The sequence below is a fragment of the Ostrea edulis genome, chromosome 3 (genome assembly GCF_947568905.1).
Source record: "Ostrea edulis chromosome 3, xbOstEdul1.1, whole genome shotgun sequence".
NCBI classification, from domain to species: domain Eukaryota; kingdom Metazoa; phylum Mollusca; class Bivalvia; order Ostreida; family Ostreidae; genus Ostrea; species Ostrea edulis.
This window is the reverse complement of record NC_079166.1, coordinates 52,249,879-52,267,247: the sequence shown is the minus strand read 5'-3', so window position 1 is coordinate 52,267,247 and position 17,369 is coordinate 52,249,879. Positions and strand designations below refer to the sequence as shown.

General features: G+C 37.4%; 1 protein-coding gene across 1 annotated transcript; it reads right to left on the bottom strand.

Moving 5' to 3' along the window:
* Window positions 1-13,132: 13,132 nt before the first annotated feature.
* Window positions 13,133-17,149, bottom strand: LOC125653174 (uncharacterized protein K02A2.6-like). The gene has a single exon (XM_056160934.1). The coding sequence runs from the start codon at window positions 17,147-17,149 to the stop codon at window positions 13,133-13,135; it is 4,017 nt and encodes a 1,338-aa protein (XP_056016909.1).
* Window positions 17,150-17,369: the final 220 nt, after the last annotated feature.

Below are 17,369 nucleotides of genomic sequence, written 5' to 3'. Positions count from 1 at the left end.
AAACCGAACCATATTGCTACTTCGATGTCCAGTGCGCGTGACCTTTGACCTTTTGACCCCCAAATCGATAGGGAACATCTTCATCCCATGGGTAGTCCATATGTAAGATATGGTGACTGTAGGTGGAAAGGATAACGCTTTAGAGCCCGGAAACCATATTGCTACTTCGATGTCCAGTGCGCGTGACCTTTGACCTTTTGACCCCAAAATCGATAGGGAACATCTTCATCCCATGGGTAGTCCATATGTATGATATGGTGACTGTAGGTGGAAAGGATAAAGCTTTAGAGCCCGCAATCCATATTGCTACTTCGATGTCCAGTGCGCGTGACCTTTGACCTTTTGACCCCAAAATCAATAGGGAACATCTTCATCCCATGGGTAGTCCATATGTATGATATGGTGACTGTAGGTGGAAAGGATAACGCTTTAGAGCCCGGAAACCATATTGCTACTTCGATGTCCAGTGTGCTTGACCTGTGACCTTTTGACCCCAAAATCGATAGGGAACATCTTCATCCCATGGGTAGTCCATATATATGATATGGTGACGGTAGGTGGAAAGGATAATGCTTTAGAGTCCGGAAACCATTGCGTCTACAGACGGACGGACGGACGGACAGACAGACGGACAACCTGATTCCAGTATACCCCCCCACAACTTGTTGCGGGGGGTATAATAACTCTGGAATCACACCGTCTGAATTTTAGCCCGCCATTTTCCATCTGCATCAATCTCGATCACGTGAAAGTTTATCATAAAATAATTATGTTTGCACATAGCATAATGATGTAACCACTTAACGTAAAGAAATATCGACATTTAAGAAGTGAACAGCACTTTTGAGCTGTTCATGCTAGCGCGATTCACAGAATGAATTTGCCTCAAATCCAAATCCGTTCATATTGACCATGAACAGCTCAAAAGTGCTGTTCATTTCTTATATTTATAAATATTCATTAAATGCTACATCACCCTTTGTTTATATTGCTTCTATTTTGTTGCATAAAACGAACTCCTTGCTTCTGTCACAGTAGTTATTGTGACGTACGTCAACACATAGACATGACGTCACACTTCATCTCACCCTGCCTTTTATCAATATTGCACGATGCACTGTATTTTGGAGGTAGGAGACCGCAAGATTGAGATGATAATCCACGTAAATTCACAATCATAATCCTGAGTGTGACTTGCGAAATGTTTGTAACACATGTCGTATTTTTTCAAATCATTACGCTCTCTCAATCGCGTGCTCTAAACTAGTTCATAATCCGTTCATAGTCAATGTGAACGGATTGTGTCGCGCGCTGAAATTGATTGGTTCATAGAGGAAAATGTTATTTGTAATATAAATATAACGTAATGATCTAAACCACATAACGTAAAGAAACATCGACATAAAGTAATGATGTAACCATATAACATAAATCTGTAACCACATAACGTAATTATGTTACCACATAATATTTATAGGCAGTGGCGGATTTAGAGGGGGCGCAGCCGGCGTGCGCCCCCCTAAAATTTTCAAATTTAAGGTAAATCGTGGTATCTTGTTTCGGAAAATGTACTAAACGTTAAAAGAAGCAATAATTTCTTCCACTCCCAGAGAAATAAATGACAAAAACCTTTGATTTCTTGAATTACTTTATTGGGAGAACTAAATTTTTTCCAAAAAACACTTAAAATTTGAATCATTTTATTAATTTCACCTTATTAAAATGATAGAAAATAGTAGAAATGACTTAATAGGAGAAATGTTTCAAGCCCCATAAAATCTGTAAAATCCAGGAGTTTCCGGGGGCTTCGCCCCGTGGACCCCCACCAGGGCTTTGCCCTGGACCCAATGCTTCATAAAGTGGCACCCCCGTAACCACAATTCCTGGATCCGCCCCTGATAGGTTATAGACTTGTATGGAAAAATATGACGACCGAGTTTTTTGGCGAGTAGCTTGCAAGGTCCATCCGCGACAAAAAACGAGGTCGTCATATTTTCCCATACAAAGTATATAACCTTTTTATTATATTCTTTTAATTTCATTTAGAAAGTAACAATAATTTTATTTCTAACAATTTCTTTATTGGTTTGAATAAGTAAAAGATGAAGAAGAAAAAAAACCGAAAAATTTGAAAATTAACGGCGTACAGGGGTCCGTGTTTGCCCAACTATCTATTTTGTATTGCTTGTAGGAGTTATGAGATTGATCACTGTTCGTTATCTTCACCTTGCATGGACATAACGTAAGGCTGATTTACACTATAAGGCAGTAACGGCGTTCCATAGGTAGGGGTCTAATTATTTTAGTAAAAAAATGCTCGATTCTATTCACCGCAATTGATAAAGGATTTAAAGAAAAACCTACATGTACAATTTTAAATACAATTTGAAAAATGCCACTGTCAACACATAAACAAAATACTCACGTGCAAATCTCAACAGGACAGGTTTATTAACACTTGTCCTGGTGGATTTCTTTTTAAACACCTTAGCTAGAGTTTTGGTTTTCAGGTCCCGTGAATACGAGATTTAAAGATGGATCAAAATGAAAAATATGATAATATAGTAAAACAGATTGTAATTGCCCTATCATTAATATAGTAAAACAGATTGTAATTGCCCTATCATTAATATAGTAAGACAGATTGTAATTGCCCCATCATTAATATAGTAAAACAGATTGTAATTACCCTATCATTAATATAGTAAGACAGATTGTAATTGCCCTATCATTCATGTTTTATTGACAGTTCTGGCCACTCCGTTAAAAATGTCTATTGTCCTGATCACGAGAATCACCATGACACTTTGTCAATATCACATGTGCAACATAGAAATGAACACTCTTTGAATCACTAATGATATTGTAAAATGAAAACTGTACTCCTGTCATTCTTTCTAGTTCTGGTGTGCAGCTTGAGTCAAGGGATCTTGGGTTCCAGGGGCCAGTTTCACAAAACTATCTTACGACTAAGATCTGTCTTAAGACCAAAATTTGTCATAAGATCCATCATAGCTGTTTCACAAAACTGTCATATCTTAAGACAATCTTAAGATTGTTAGAAATCTTAATACATCCAGATATTTGTCTTAAGTCTATACTGAACTATGCTGTGCTAAGAGATAGCTTATCCGAAGGGAACGTGGTTTCAGGGACAGAAACAATCTATTAGACTATATGGAGGATGTGGACATCATTGATAAGCTCTGTATACCGCGACATGTGTTCTTTATGATGAACTCAATATTCGTTTAGAATATCCCACAACCAACTTTTTCCTACTTTCGCTGTTTAGGCATATCCACTTTTTCTTCATTCCTTCACCTAACCGGACATAATCTGTTGAATTTACAGCATCTTAAAAACAAATGTCTTTTTTTCTCCACCTTGTCAAACAATATTGATATTTCAGCAACTGAAAAGTTTGGACATCGTTTCATAGACATCTTAAATCTTTTGACACCGATTTGTCTGAGTGCACACACACGGACTTCGTAGTCGCTGTGTGGTCACAATTAAACGTATTCGAATACCATTCATTTATTGTTTGTAGGCACAAAAGCAGTGTTGGGTGAATCTCTTTCTTCACGTTTCTATGTTTTGGTTAGTTTTCGTACTATTTCATTTCATTCACTTAAAGGCTTTTTCACAAAGGAAAGTCTTTGAGCCCAGTATACGTGTATAGTCGAACACGCGTATAATTACACGCGTTTTGTTCGATTAATGCGTCGTTCGTTATAAATTTGCTTAAGTATTACTTGTGTCTTTGGTTTTCCCTAACAACCCACACCCTCGTTTACTGAATACGTTTTTTTGTATTCTGTATATTATTTTGTTGGATAAAACTAGTGCGGCGTTGCTAACTTGTAACAAACGCAACAATCATAGATTGTCTATTTTCTTTATATTTCAAATTAGTTAAGCAAGTATTTTATTTTCGGAGGAGAGGAATGGGGAGAAATTTTAAAAAAAATCAGACTTTGATATAGTGTTTCTATAGAAATATCATTCAACGTTTTAATTTTTGTATCACAATTTCTGAAATCAAATAGTACACAATACCATGGAATACGAAAGTAACTTTTGAAATACGAAATAAAGTGTAGGGCACATGATTTAAAAAAGAACGATGTATTAAATTTTATGAATTTATTAGATGATTACAAATGCTTAATATCGCAATATTTCAACTTCCTATTTATATTTTTGAATACTTTAATCTTTCATTTACATTCAAATTCATACATGGAGTTAAAAGATTATAAGGAAACATGGTATTTTACAAGGTACATGTAACTAGTATACATGTACATGTAATAACGTCCTAAGATCTATCTTAAGATTTCTTGAAGTTGAGATAGTTTTGTGAAACGGTACTGCCGTATCTTATGATTGTCATAAGTCAGATCTTAAGACACTCTTACGATCTGTCTTATGATAATCTTAAGATAGTTTTGTGAAACCCGGCCCAGGTATGTATGTAACATGTTTTATTTTTCAAACTACAAACACCATCGATAAACGCTTTGTTATTTTGCCGTTGTGTAACTTAATCGATTTGTTTGATCTGCGCACCAATCGCGGTAGCCATTTGGTCAGGACAATCGGCTCGCAACATTGAAGCGTGGGTTCAACCTTCGATCCCGGTGCTCCGACAAATCTGAGATGTTTGCAGTCTCTGAAACGTTCTACTTTGCCATTTTCCTGTTCGCTCACCGTGCGTTTAACATTCACACTCCCTTCACAGTTTTGCATTCACCAACCACTCACGTTCATCGTTCGTTCACTCTGCGCTCATCATTCGTTCTCTAATCGTTCAGGGTTTTTAAAAAAAATTATTATTTATTCGTTGTCATTCGGAACTCCGAAGTGAAAGGATCGATCTTTCAATCGACAACAAAATGAAAAAGGAACGTTTGTGTAAGAGTGGAAGGAGTTTTATGGATATTGAATAAATATGAATTTGTTTTTAATTAGTTAAAATTTCCACAAAGAAGTAAGCCTAGACTTATATACATGAGATATATGTGTTGATTCCAGTTGACAAAGCTTGTAACAACATTTGTCTTTGTAAGGCCCATTATCACAATTCATTTTAATCGAACTTTGCATTAATTAATCATTGGGTAATCCAACATATACTCCAAATTTCCTTTCAAAAGACGAAATTCTATAAAAATCAAGCTTCAGTTTTAAACACAATTAATATCCCTGTCAATGGGACGAATAAATATGGGTTACCGTACCTATACTGGATTCCAAAACTTCATAAACCCTTACTAACCTTGCTGGACCCAGTGCATGTTCTACCAATAAACCCTTACTAACCTTGCTGGACCCAGTGCATGTTCTACCAATCCCCAATCTTTGCTCCTCATCGAAATATCAACTGCTTTGAAGGGGACACTTAGGATGTATTGTACCACTACATGTACAAATGTGATAAGTGCATGGTGTAAATCAAATGTGGATTCTTAAAAAAATCCAAAGGAACCTTAGCTAATTTGAAATCACAAAATTAAACCTTTCCCAAAATCAAAGCGTATGACATTACACTTTATACGATCATTCCTTACGATAAATTAAAGTCTAAGCATTTTGACTTCATAGACAGCTGCTTTTCCAATAGAAATGGAACACGGAAATATTCTTATCTTGTGATCAGTCATTCAAAATATTACTTTGTTAAACACCACTCTGATTCTACGCATAAGTACTTGGAGTTGATGATACAAATATGCTGTAGTTCCTCAATGGCATTATCTACGTAGTCTTTGATGATCAAGTCTTCCAATAGTCTGTTGGAATTCCTATGGACAAGAATTGCACTCCTCTGTCAGTGGACTTGTTTTATATTCTTGTGATACGCGGTAGCACAGTGGTAGAGCGTTCGCTTCGTAACCGGGAAGTCGTGAGTTTGAGTCCCGCTCGTGACGTTGAAATAGGTAGTGATTGCTCCTTCGCCAAACGCTCGGTATTTAGATGTGAGAATCACGGGTCTTTCGGATATGACCTTAAAAACGGAGGCCCCGTGTCGCAGCAGGCGTTGGCACGATAAATAACCCTTACTGCTACGACCCTGAGCGTTAAATATAGGTCTAGATTTGTGGTACTTCACCTACAGCTGGTGACATCTCACTATAAGTGAAAAATTCTCGACGGGACATAAAAACAATTAATCAATCTACATGAGAAGAAAAAGTATCTTGCTCAACATTTAGATACCGGTAAATCGACGATGTTTTATATACTATTATCATTTTCATCGATATGTTCATTCGATATATCCCAGTGAACTCAAAAAAAAAAAAAAACGACACCACAAAGTCTGCTTCATATTTGGATATTTTATTGAACATGGATGTTCACGGACATCTTAACTTTATGACAAATGGAATTACTTCAGCTTCTCCTTCGTCAACTTCCCATATTTATATAACAATATTCCATTATCACCTACGTACACATGGTGTTTATGTCTGTAAACTGAATCGATACGCGATAACATGTTCTGTATATGATCAATTTTTAAATCGAGGCAAGCTACTGACAAATAACTTCCTGATACAGGGGTTTCAACAGTCTCATTTGAAGTCAGCATTCTGCAGATTCTATAGTCATTTAATGATCCTATTTCTGAATACAACCTGTCGTTAGGTTGAATGTTCATACCAATTGTTAGACCGTTCTTTACATACTAAGTTTGATTACGGATTATCCTGTTTGCTTGATCAAGATAGAGGGTTCACGGCGGGTGTGGCCCATTCAACAGGGGATGCTTAATCTTCCTAGGCACCTGATTCCACCTCTGTTGTGTCCAGTGGTCCATTTTTGCCTTCTTCTTGACTTTGAATATTTTATATAAATTTTGAGATTGGTCGCTGTTCGCTATCTTCATTTTTCATCAGTTAAGGGGGAAGGCAACCCAAAAAATTTTACATGATAAATGATAGGATTAATTACCGGTATATGATAAAAAAAAAATCGTCATACTATTCTGTTTATATACGGCCTAGATAAGCTTCAGTACTAATTTGAACACATTAAAAATTGAAATTCCCGCTATCCATAGAGGCTGCCATGATGTGGAACTCCTTTGTATTCAAGACCACAAAAATCAATAATTTTGACGTCACGCCGTCTGTACCGGTTTTGATGAGATTCTAAGATTAAAAAAAATATGCATGTGCTAGACTTTACGAATAAATAGGTTGATGCCGTCCTGTCAAGCAGTTAATTACACTAATGCGAAGGGAAGATGTGGAAAAAGTTGGATGTGTTGTTTTTTTTTTCGAAATTCCTGACCCAATCAAGTCATCTGAAAGAAAAAACTATGTAAACTGTGGATCCGTCATTTGCGTAATGACAAGTTGAGGTTCAGACATTTGTATGAAGAAACGTGTACCGTCGGCCTGGTTCAAGACATTTGTATGAAGAAACGTGTACCGTCTGCCTGGTTCGAGACATCTGTATGAAGAAACGTGTACCGTCTGCCTGGTTCGAGACATCTGTATGAAGAAACGTGTACCGTCTGCCTGGTTCGAGACATCTGTATGAAGAAACGTGTACCATCTGTCTGGTCTGCGACTCGACTTAAGGTTTTCTTTTCTTAATTTCTTCTTGCGAAAGAACGGGCTCAAATCTACACGGCTCCAGACTGAACTGTTCGTGACTTGTCATGTTTACAGTGCTGCTGATGAAATAAACCGGAACTAACAGTGTGATATCATATAGCCATCGCTCTCATAGCGGCAGGTAATTTAAAATACACTGTATATGATAGATTGATATTAATTTAATCGTTAAGCAAGGTTTTTTGTTGTTAAAGATTGTCATTTACGATATCAGTAAGTAATACTTTTTTCGTACAAGCAACAATGTAGTTAGGGTTCCTTTCCCTTTAAATCATCATCCATCTAATTCTAATTCCGATTATCGTTTACCGTTTCATGAAAAGTATGCTAGTGTGAAGCACTGCTGTTCATACCCTCATGTAGTTTCAAAAATGAAATTTATTTTATATATTATTTTACTTTCATTTCTGTCAGATTATTTTCAGCCGTTGGAATAGTTGTACTGTATTTATCAAGATTCATATTTTCGTTGTTCATATTCATGAGGAAATGGCTATCAATTCAACTGGTGAAGACGTCGAAGGGAAATGTAAATAATACTGAATACACATTGTATACTTTTCGCATGTAATGCTGTTAAGTTTATCATTGTTTCATGATACATTCACTTTACCTTCCTTAGATTAATTGTTCATTGGAAACTACGGAAGATGAGGATTATTCTATTTTTGAGTCAAACTACCGAAGAATTTTCAAAGCTTGGGCCGAAGATTTAACCTATTGTATTCAATACACCTGCTCTCGAGCAAGTCATTCAAATCACAAACTCTAGATACTAACCAATACCACAAATAAATTATATTCTTGATTGAAAGAGAAAATGGATAAAAATATAAAGGTATGATTTTGAAATAACATTAACCGATACAGTTCATCTGTATGTATAAATCTTATAATAAGTCAACAGGGAATGACTCCGCGCTACATCTCGGCATTTGATGAGAGTAATTATGAATAATTGTCGTTAAACATGCTAAATAACATCTTAAATTCATTTTTTTTAAAATCATTGTTTGATTGATGGAACGCTAACTTTTTGTTTATTCAGGAGATATTCAGCAATAAAAATGCTTATCTGGTTAGGAACATAAATGTACATTGTGTGTATACATGTATCATACTTCTCACATGGGTCTTATATTTAAAGTTTCTTCAAGAAGTGTTCACACTGAAAGCGATATTAGCTTTTAATCTATTCTGGTTATGTGAGCACTGCAAAATTTATTCATTAAGTTTATTTTTTCTTCTTATCTGATTATGGAATACGTACAAATTAAGGAAAACACTTGAGATATTCCGAATAAATCGTCCATCTTGCGTTTAACATTCGCTGACCGTTCACTTTGCGCTCACGTTTACGCTTTGCGTTCGTTCACCATTCGCTTCAGGGATCATAACATACACAGAAACTGTTCTTTTGCCAAGCGCACGGTGTTAGAAGTGAAAATCAGGGCTCATTTGGATATGACCGTAAAAACGGAGGTCCCATGTCACGGTGTACTTTGACACGATAACTAACCTTCACTTCTACGGCTCAAGATATGTGACAGTTCACTACAGTTGATGAAATATCTGCATATTTACATTTCCAATGTTTTTGTTATCGTTACGAATTGTAATGATGGCCATTTCCTCATGAACGCGCTGCAGTTGTAAACAATGTGTGTATGAATACAGAACTACTTAATAAATTTAGTACGTCTATTCTTATAGCAGCCGAGAATCTAGACAGAAATAAAATTTCAGTTTTGAAATTACATGGGAGGATGAACTGCAACACTACACGCCGATACCCTTTTCTTGAACGCATTATAATGTATGCTGGCGTGAACGCATTAAAATGTATGCTGGCGTGAACGCATTAAAATGTATGCTGGCGTGAACGCATTAAAATGTATGCTGACGTGAACGCATTATAATGTATGCTGGCGTGAACGCATTAAAATGTATGCTGGCGTGAAGCGTCGTAGTGCAGACCCACATGCATTTGTAAAAATGAAATTTATTTCTTAAAAGAATGAAAAAAATCTCATAGGATAAACAAAATAAATTCTAGAAGAATCAAATAATGTCGAACTGTAAATCTTTGTACAATTATTAACATTCATAAAGTTCAACTTTTTCATAAAACTTTCCACTGAAAGTAATGTACATATCATTCCCAACGTAACCGATCAGTAATGGGCATTTGAGCTTGTATTTAAGCAATGTATGGATGGCTGTGATGCAGTGATAAATGACCCTCTTGATAATGTAAACATGTAGGCAATTTACAATCACAAAAATCAATACGGACACCACAGTTTGACAACGTTCATGGATACTGCATCACCAAATCATGGACAAGAAAACAGACGGTTAGGATTAGCAGTCAGACACGAAAAGGTTCAATATATCTTCTACAGCTGTTAGTCCTAACATTTTGGCAATGTTCACGAACAAATACATAAAACATAAGCGCCCAAACCAATAGTTCCATTGAACAACCATCTTTCTTATGTCTTCATGTTTAAATTAATAGATATGTAATCCATTACGCTAAACAAAAGGGATCTTCATAGTTAGACTCATATTGCCTATATTGTGCCGTACGTTGCACTGAAAGGAAGTTTGAAGTTGGTATTTTGCACGTCTTAAAGTGTGCCAGGTGTTCCTAGAATTATATATCGACCCGCTAGTGGGTTTTTTATAGTTCCAATGTATACGTATGTTTACTAAGGTTCTCTGTAATGGATTACATTAAGCAATCACTTTCTCCGCTGTGTACTGGTCAAATTCTATTTATTCGTGACAGGTACAAATATTTTTGTGATCAACCAAGGTTTCAAATAATTCAATTTCAAACCTTCATTTAAAAACATTTCTACACATTTAAACTTCATCAGAAAAGATAGATAAGGCTAGAACACCAGTCATATGAATATATGTTTATCAGAATGTACATATAAAAATTACCCCCCCCCCCCCCAAGCAGAGAAAATCTCAAACACATTAGAGACACCATTTCCAACCAACCCGCTAGCAATGGAATGAATTTACGTACATGTACAGTGTAGGTGCCATATTGTAATAATTATAAGTCCATTAAAATGCATTATCTCAGAGTAACGATCGGGGAAGGTGATGCTCGGAATTTGCACAGCAATAACATTGAAATATATCTTATTCCTTATTTCATGTAAGAATTGTGGGAAAAAAAATTGTATTGCAGAGCTGTTGTACGAACTCGATTTAGTGTTCATTTCAATATCAGCTGTCCGCGTGACGTCATCACGACATGATATAGTGTAGTACTGTACTTGAGTCAAGCAATTTTGCTTCATATTGGGGTCAAATATCAAACTGTAAGTATTTGCAGCGTTTGATTAAACAATAAAATGCTTTCTTTGTTGCTTCATCGGGTGATGAAGGTAGCTAGCATTGCAGAAAAAATCCATAACCCGCGTATTTATATTTTTATGTAATTGTTTTAAAATATAAACTAGATTTAAGTACTAAATTATCGTATGGTTAACCCATTCGTTACGCTAAACGGAACAGCCAATGCACCCTTTGACCTTGATGACGCTCCATATTTGGTAATGATTACACAGACAGGTGGTACTAAAAAACGGATCGAACTAGTTTGCAACAAACATGCATTCGTTGTTCCAGGTGAAAGCAATGTCAATTTCAATAGAAATAGAAAAGAAAAGATTCAGTGAATGTAAATATAAAATGCTGTTGAACTAGATACATTTTTAAAGCGCTAAGCGTAGCTGCGCTGTTTTGTCGCCAGTTGGATTTTGCTTTCGTCATCACGTTTCCGGTTTATCACCACCTATAGGCAAATTTATGCATCGCTGTAGTAAACAAGTCGTGTTTAAAGTAGTCGTAATTTTGCAACCGATCTAGTACGGGGATAACATTCATATTCGCAGGGGCATTTTTCCCCGGAAATACAGTTCGTTGGACAGTAGATAAAATGACATTTTTGTCCTCATTCTGGGGGAAAGTGGGACACAGAAGCAGGTCATTCTTCAGTTAAAATTCCCATTTGAATCTGCGTCTGTAATAATTAAAGTGATTATTTATTAAGTAATTCAAAATCTAAAAATTGATCTGTACATGAAACCGTTTTGGCTAGGGTGCCTATGCATTGTTACTTTCGCATAGCGCTTAGAGGTCAAGAAAATCAATACTTTTGCATGGTGTAATCTATAATTATAAGTCACGTCATTAAGCTATACACGAGTCATGAGGGTTTTCCATTTGTGTTTTGACTGCTGTTTCGACTTAGTAAAAAAAATTTGTCCGATCACAGGGGCTCTTATCCATTTTGTTCTCAATCTATAGAACAAAATGGATAAGAAGCCCCTGTGGTCCCATACAACAAAAATGTGTGCAACACAGTAAAAAAAAATTAATTAATCCGCGTCGATCGTGAACGAGAACGAACTTGTGCACGAATGTGTTTTGACAGCGAAGGACAGAGATCGGTGTCTCAGAGGGACGATATTGCGTAACTGATTACACCTCACCCGATCATATATGTAACTAGGTCATGCAGGAATTTAGAGGATGCAACGGTTCAACTTAGGCTTACCTGACTATTTCTAAACGACCAAGATATTCTTCAGAATCATCGTCAACACAATCAAATTTGATTTCGTTATTTAGTTTCAAAAATGAGACTGAAAATAATGATCTTGGGGGAGGGAAAAGACAAAAGGTACAAAATTATAGGTCTGCATTTACGGAAGACAATGCCCCGGTTTCAAGTCTTCAAAACACCGCCTGGAATTTTACGAGGGCTGTTTACTGAAATACATATGGTTAGAACAAGTGTTAGATAAACATTGCCATTGTGTCAAGCATGAATGTAAATTGGTTTGCGGTGCACAGCGCGCTACACACAAAGAAAAGTAATCGTGTTTCAATTTGTTTGTACTTCAAACAAACAATTGACAATGACAGGTATATGCTACATGTATTTCCGAACGTACAAATGATGAAGGAGGGGAAGGGGGCATGGTTTTACTGTCGTTGTCCCCTGTCCCCACATTTTGTTTTCGTTGAACGATCTTTTCATATAAAAATGCATTTAGTTTGTCGGCGAGATGCTTCTTCATTATTTCTAACAGTGGTTTTAACATTACCGTTTGAAAATTACTTTTGTAACTTTTTGTGTTATCTTTAATGGGTCCCTATAAGGCTTTTATAAGCCTTCATAAACTAAAACAATGGCGGTTGTTCCATGCTTGTTTTATTGTGTACCTCAACATGAATTGATGACATCATACACAGGAATGCAATGCACAAGGGGTCGTCTCAAAACATATAAATGTTACATCTTCCCTCTTATAAAAATAAATGAGCTACCATAGCTTCCCAAGATAGTGAAATTTGTGTAAAGTTGCACCAACAATACTTATGTAAAGACATACATGATGTTGTAAGTTATGCTGTGTATGTTATTATGATTTGAGGCATGGCATATCTTTAAGTGAACACTAAAACTAACAAACTAAAAATAAAACTGTAACTACTTGTTCTATGTAACTAATACCACCAAAGCAAAATTTCATTTCTTCAATTAATCTCAGTGGTTTCTTAACTGACCTACCAGACCTTGTGGTCCCTGACATATTTTGTGCAGGTACATAACTGGTGCTAACAGACATATCATGGCTAAGTGATTGAGTATTTTCATCATCACATGGATTTTGACTAGACTGACATACATTATCATTGTTTTGACAATCATATTGCTCAAATGGTGTAAACTGTTCATTTGAATGCAAAATATGCCTGCGATTTCTGCGGTACATATGTCCATTTTCGGTCTGAACCACGTATGACCTCGGAGCAACTCGGTCTATCACCTTGCCACGGTTAATCCAGTTACTGTCACTATGATCCCGAAGTCGGACGGTTTGCCCTGGACTCAACGACAGTAGTTCTTTCGTGTTTTTGTCATGATACTGTTTTTGTTTCAGTTTCTGTTGCATTTTTTTTCTTTCATAAGATTCTGCTTCACGGTTCTCACGACAACTATCAGCCATTGGTAAGTTTGAACGTAGTTTGCGGCCATTGTTCAGCATTTCCGCTGGTGATTTTCCATCGAGTATTGGAGTTGCACGGTAGATGAGTAAACTCATGTGGAAATCGGATCCATCATCAGCAGCTTTTTTCAATAAACCTTTTACGATGCCTACGGTTTTCTCCACTAACCCATTCGATTTTGGGTACAATGGACTTGATGTATGATGTTGAAAATCATACGACTTTGCAAATTCACTGAATTCAGCTGATTTGAATTGTGGTCCGTTATCACTGAACACTATTTTAGGTATGCCTTGGCCTGAAAACACATATTTCATTGCCTTAATGACTGACTGACTTGAGACACTGTGCAAACGACACACTTCTGGATAATTGGAATAATAATCACACAACACAAGATAATTTTCTCCTTTGAATACACACAAATCTGCTCCCACTTTTTCCCACGGATAATTGCAAACATCATGTGGTCTCAGCGGTTCAGGCGGTTGTTTTGGACGGAATTTGATACATGTTGAACATGAATTCACCATTTCCTCGATTTGTACATTCATTCCCGGCCAATACATCACTTGTTTGGCTCGATTTCGACATTTCTCAATCCCAAGGTGACCTATGTGGATTTTGCTAAGCATCTCCTTTCGTAATGACATAGGGATGACAATACGGTCTGTTTTCATGATGATCCCATCACATAGACTCAACTCGGTCCGTACATTCCAGTACTCCAAGATTTCCTTAGGACATTCAGTGCGCGTTTCTGGAAACCCTTTTGCGATTACTTCTGCTAGTAGCTGTAATTTCGGATCCTGTTGCGTTTCCTCACAAATCATCTGTAATTTACGATCCGATATGGGTAGGCTCCTAATGACAGAGTCTACATACACTTTTATATCCTCCTCCTGTGCTGATTTGGTCAGTTTCGTGGACATATCCAAACCTCTAGATAGCGAATCAGCTGTATGCATAAATTTTCCTGGCGTGTAGCCAATATGCAGATCGTATTTCTGTACCCTCAGCAGAAGTCTTTGTAATCGTATTGGACAGTCATTCAGAGACTTCTTAAAGATGCTCACAAGAGGTTTGTGATCAGTTTCCACTTCTACAGTCTGTCCAAATATGTATTGGTGGAAATGTTCACATGCAAATGATATGGCCAGCATTTCTTTCTCAATCTGAGCATATCTCGTTTCTGCATCAGACATAACTCGCGACGCATAAGCCACCGGCATCCATTCGTTGTCATGCCTCTGCAAGAGCACCGCTCCAAGTCCAGAACTAGAGGCATCTGAAGAGATTTTAATGTCTTTGCTCGGGTCAAAGAATTTAAGTACCGACGTACTTGTTAATATGGCCTTCAGCTCATCAAATGATTTCTGTTCAACAATAGTCCACTGAAATTGGTTCTTTTCCTCTGTGAGATTTCGTAAAACTTGTGTTTTTGACGACAAGTCTGGAACATATCTGGCCTGGTAATTCAACATGCCTAGAAAGCGTTGTACGTCTTTCTTACTTTTTGGAGTCTCAAAGTTCGTTATGGCCTTGACCTTGGCCTCGTCCGGCTTAATTCCTTCTGCGGATATTGTGTCACCGACGAATGTAAGTTCCTTCACTCCAAATACACATTTTTCGTGATTCAGTTCGAGATTTGCATTACGCGAAGCATCGAAGACCTGCTGTAGTCGTTCGTTGTGTTCTTGTAACGTTGTGCCCCAAACAATGATATCATCCATCATTGTCGTACATTCTGGTATGTGCTCATATATCATGTGAATGGTCCTGTGATATATCTCTGGAGCTGATGAGATACCGAATGGTAGACGTAAAAATCGATATCTTCCGAATGGTGTACTGAAACAGGTAAGTTTTGAGGAATTCTGATCTAGTTTCATTTGCCAGAATCCAGTGCGAGCATCAAGTTTACTGAAATAATGCGCATTCTTGAACTTCGCATGAATCTCATCTCGCGTTGGCAGTTTGTAATGTTCTCTCTGAATTGCTTTGTTCAGCTGAATAGGGTCCAGACACACACGGATCTTTCCGTCTTTTTTTGGAACGATTACAATGGGGCTCACCCAGTCTGTATGTTGGGTTTCTTTACATATGACACCCATCTCCTCCATGCGTTTAAGTTCGTCTTGTAGTTTTTCGTGCAACGCAAAGGGTATTTTGCGACATGGACTCACTACTGGTGAAATAACTGAATTTACGGATAATTTATGTTCACCCGGTAAACATCCTAGTCCTTCGAACAAGTCTTTATTTTGATCCACCATCTGTGCAGTAGTGTCTGTAACCTTTGTGCAGTTTTCTATGGTGTATGTGCGTTTGACTAGTCCTAACTTGTCACAAGCTTTTACGCCTAAGATTGCTGTCGACGCGTCCTGAACTATCACAAAGTAGACCCTTGCAGCTTTGTCATGATGTAACACATCCAGTATGCATGCTCCTAAGACCGGAATACTATGCTTGCTGTACGACATGAGCTGTATATTCGTCTTGTGGAGTTTTGGCTTCCATCGTAGGCTGCGATACTGTTTCTCCAGCAAGATGTTGACTTGACTACCTGTATCCAATTTGTAGTTAATTCCCTTGCCATTGGTGCGTAGTGTCACACGCCACTCCTCTGGTTTATCAGGTTGAGCCGTCTCCAGAGCGTCGATAAAGAAAGCTTGTTCATCCTGAATGTCGTGAATATGTTTCTTTTTCTGTGTTTTCTTTTTACTGCTGCTTTGTTTGCCTTTTGATCTGCAAACTTTTGCATAGTGATTTGCACCATTGCACTTATTGCATATTTGACCCATGGCTGGACAAGTCTTATGAGAGTCATCATATCCACACCGTCCACACAACTGTACGCGACCTTTACTTTGTTTAGCTCCATGTAGTTTCCTGTCTTTGGGTCTGGTACCGACCGTATGTACCTCTGATGGAGGGACAATACTTTTAATTTGTTCCTTTGTAGACTCAGCTGCTCTACAGGTTGCAAGTGCTTTGTCTAACGTGAGGTCGACAGTACGTAGCAAGCGTTCTTTAAGTGCGTTGTCTGGTACTCCACAAATAATCCTGTCACGAATGAGCGAATCTACTAAATCACCAAATTCACAGTTTTTTGCCATAGTTCTTAACTCCGTTACGTATTGATCGATGGTTTCATCTGATCTCTGTACCCTCGTGACGAATTTGTGTCTTTCGTAAGTTGTATTTCGTTTTGGAGTACAATATGCTTCAAATTTCTCGAGAATTTTTTCTAATTTGAACTCCTCATCCGGTCCAAACACAAAAGTGTTATAGACTTGCACTGCCTCCTCTCCTACTACGGGTAAGAAAATGCATGCTTTTTGCTTATCATCCTTTTCGGACGCACCTGTAGCATTCATATAAACATCAAACCTTTGTTTGAACTTCTTCCAATTTTCGGCCACGTTCCCCGTGAGAACAAGCACACCCGGTGGTTCCAGTTTATCCATGGTCCACTTCTGACACCATGTGTTATCTTTAATGGGTCCCTATAAGGCTTTTATAAGCCTTCATAAACTAAAACAATGGCGGTTGTTCCATGCTTGTTTTATTGTGTACCTCAACATGAATTGATGACATCATACACAGGAATGCAATGCACAAGGGGTCGTCTCAAAACATATAAATGTTACATCTTCCCTCTTATAAAAATAAATGAGCTACCATAGC

What these genes read in the sequence shown, in the direction of transcription:
- LOC125653174 (XM_056160934.1), bottom strand. Translation starts at nt 17,149, where the DNA reads ATGGATAAACTGGAACCACCGGGTGTGCTTGTTCTCACGGGGAACGTG.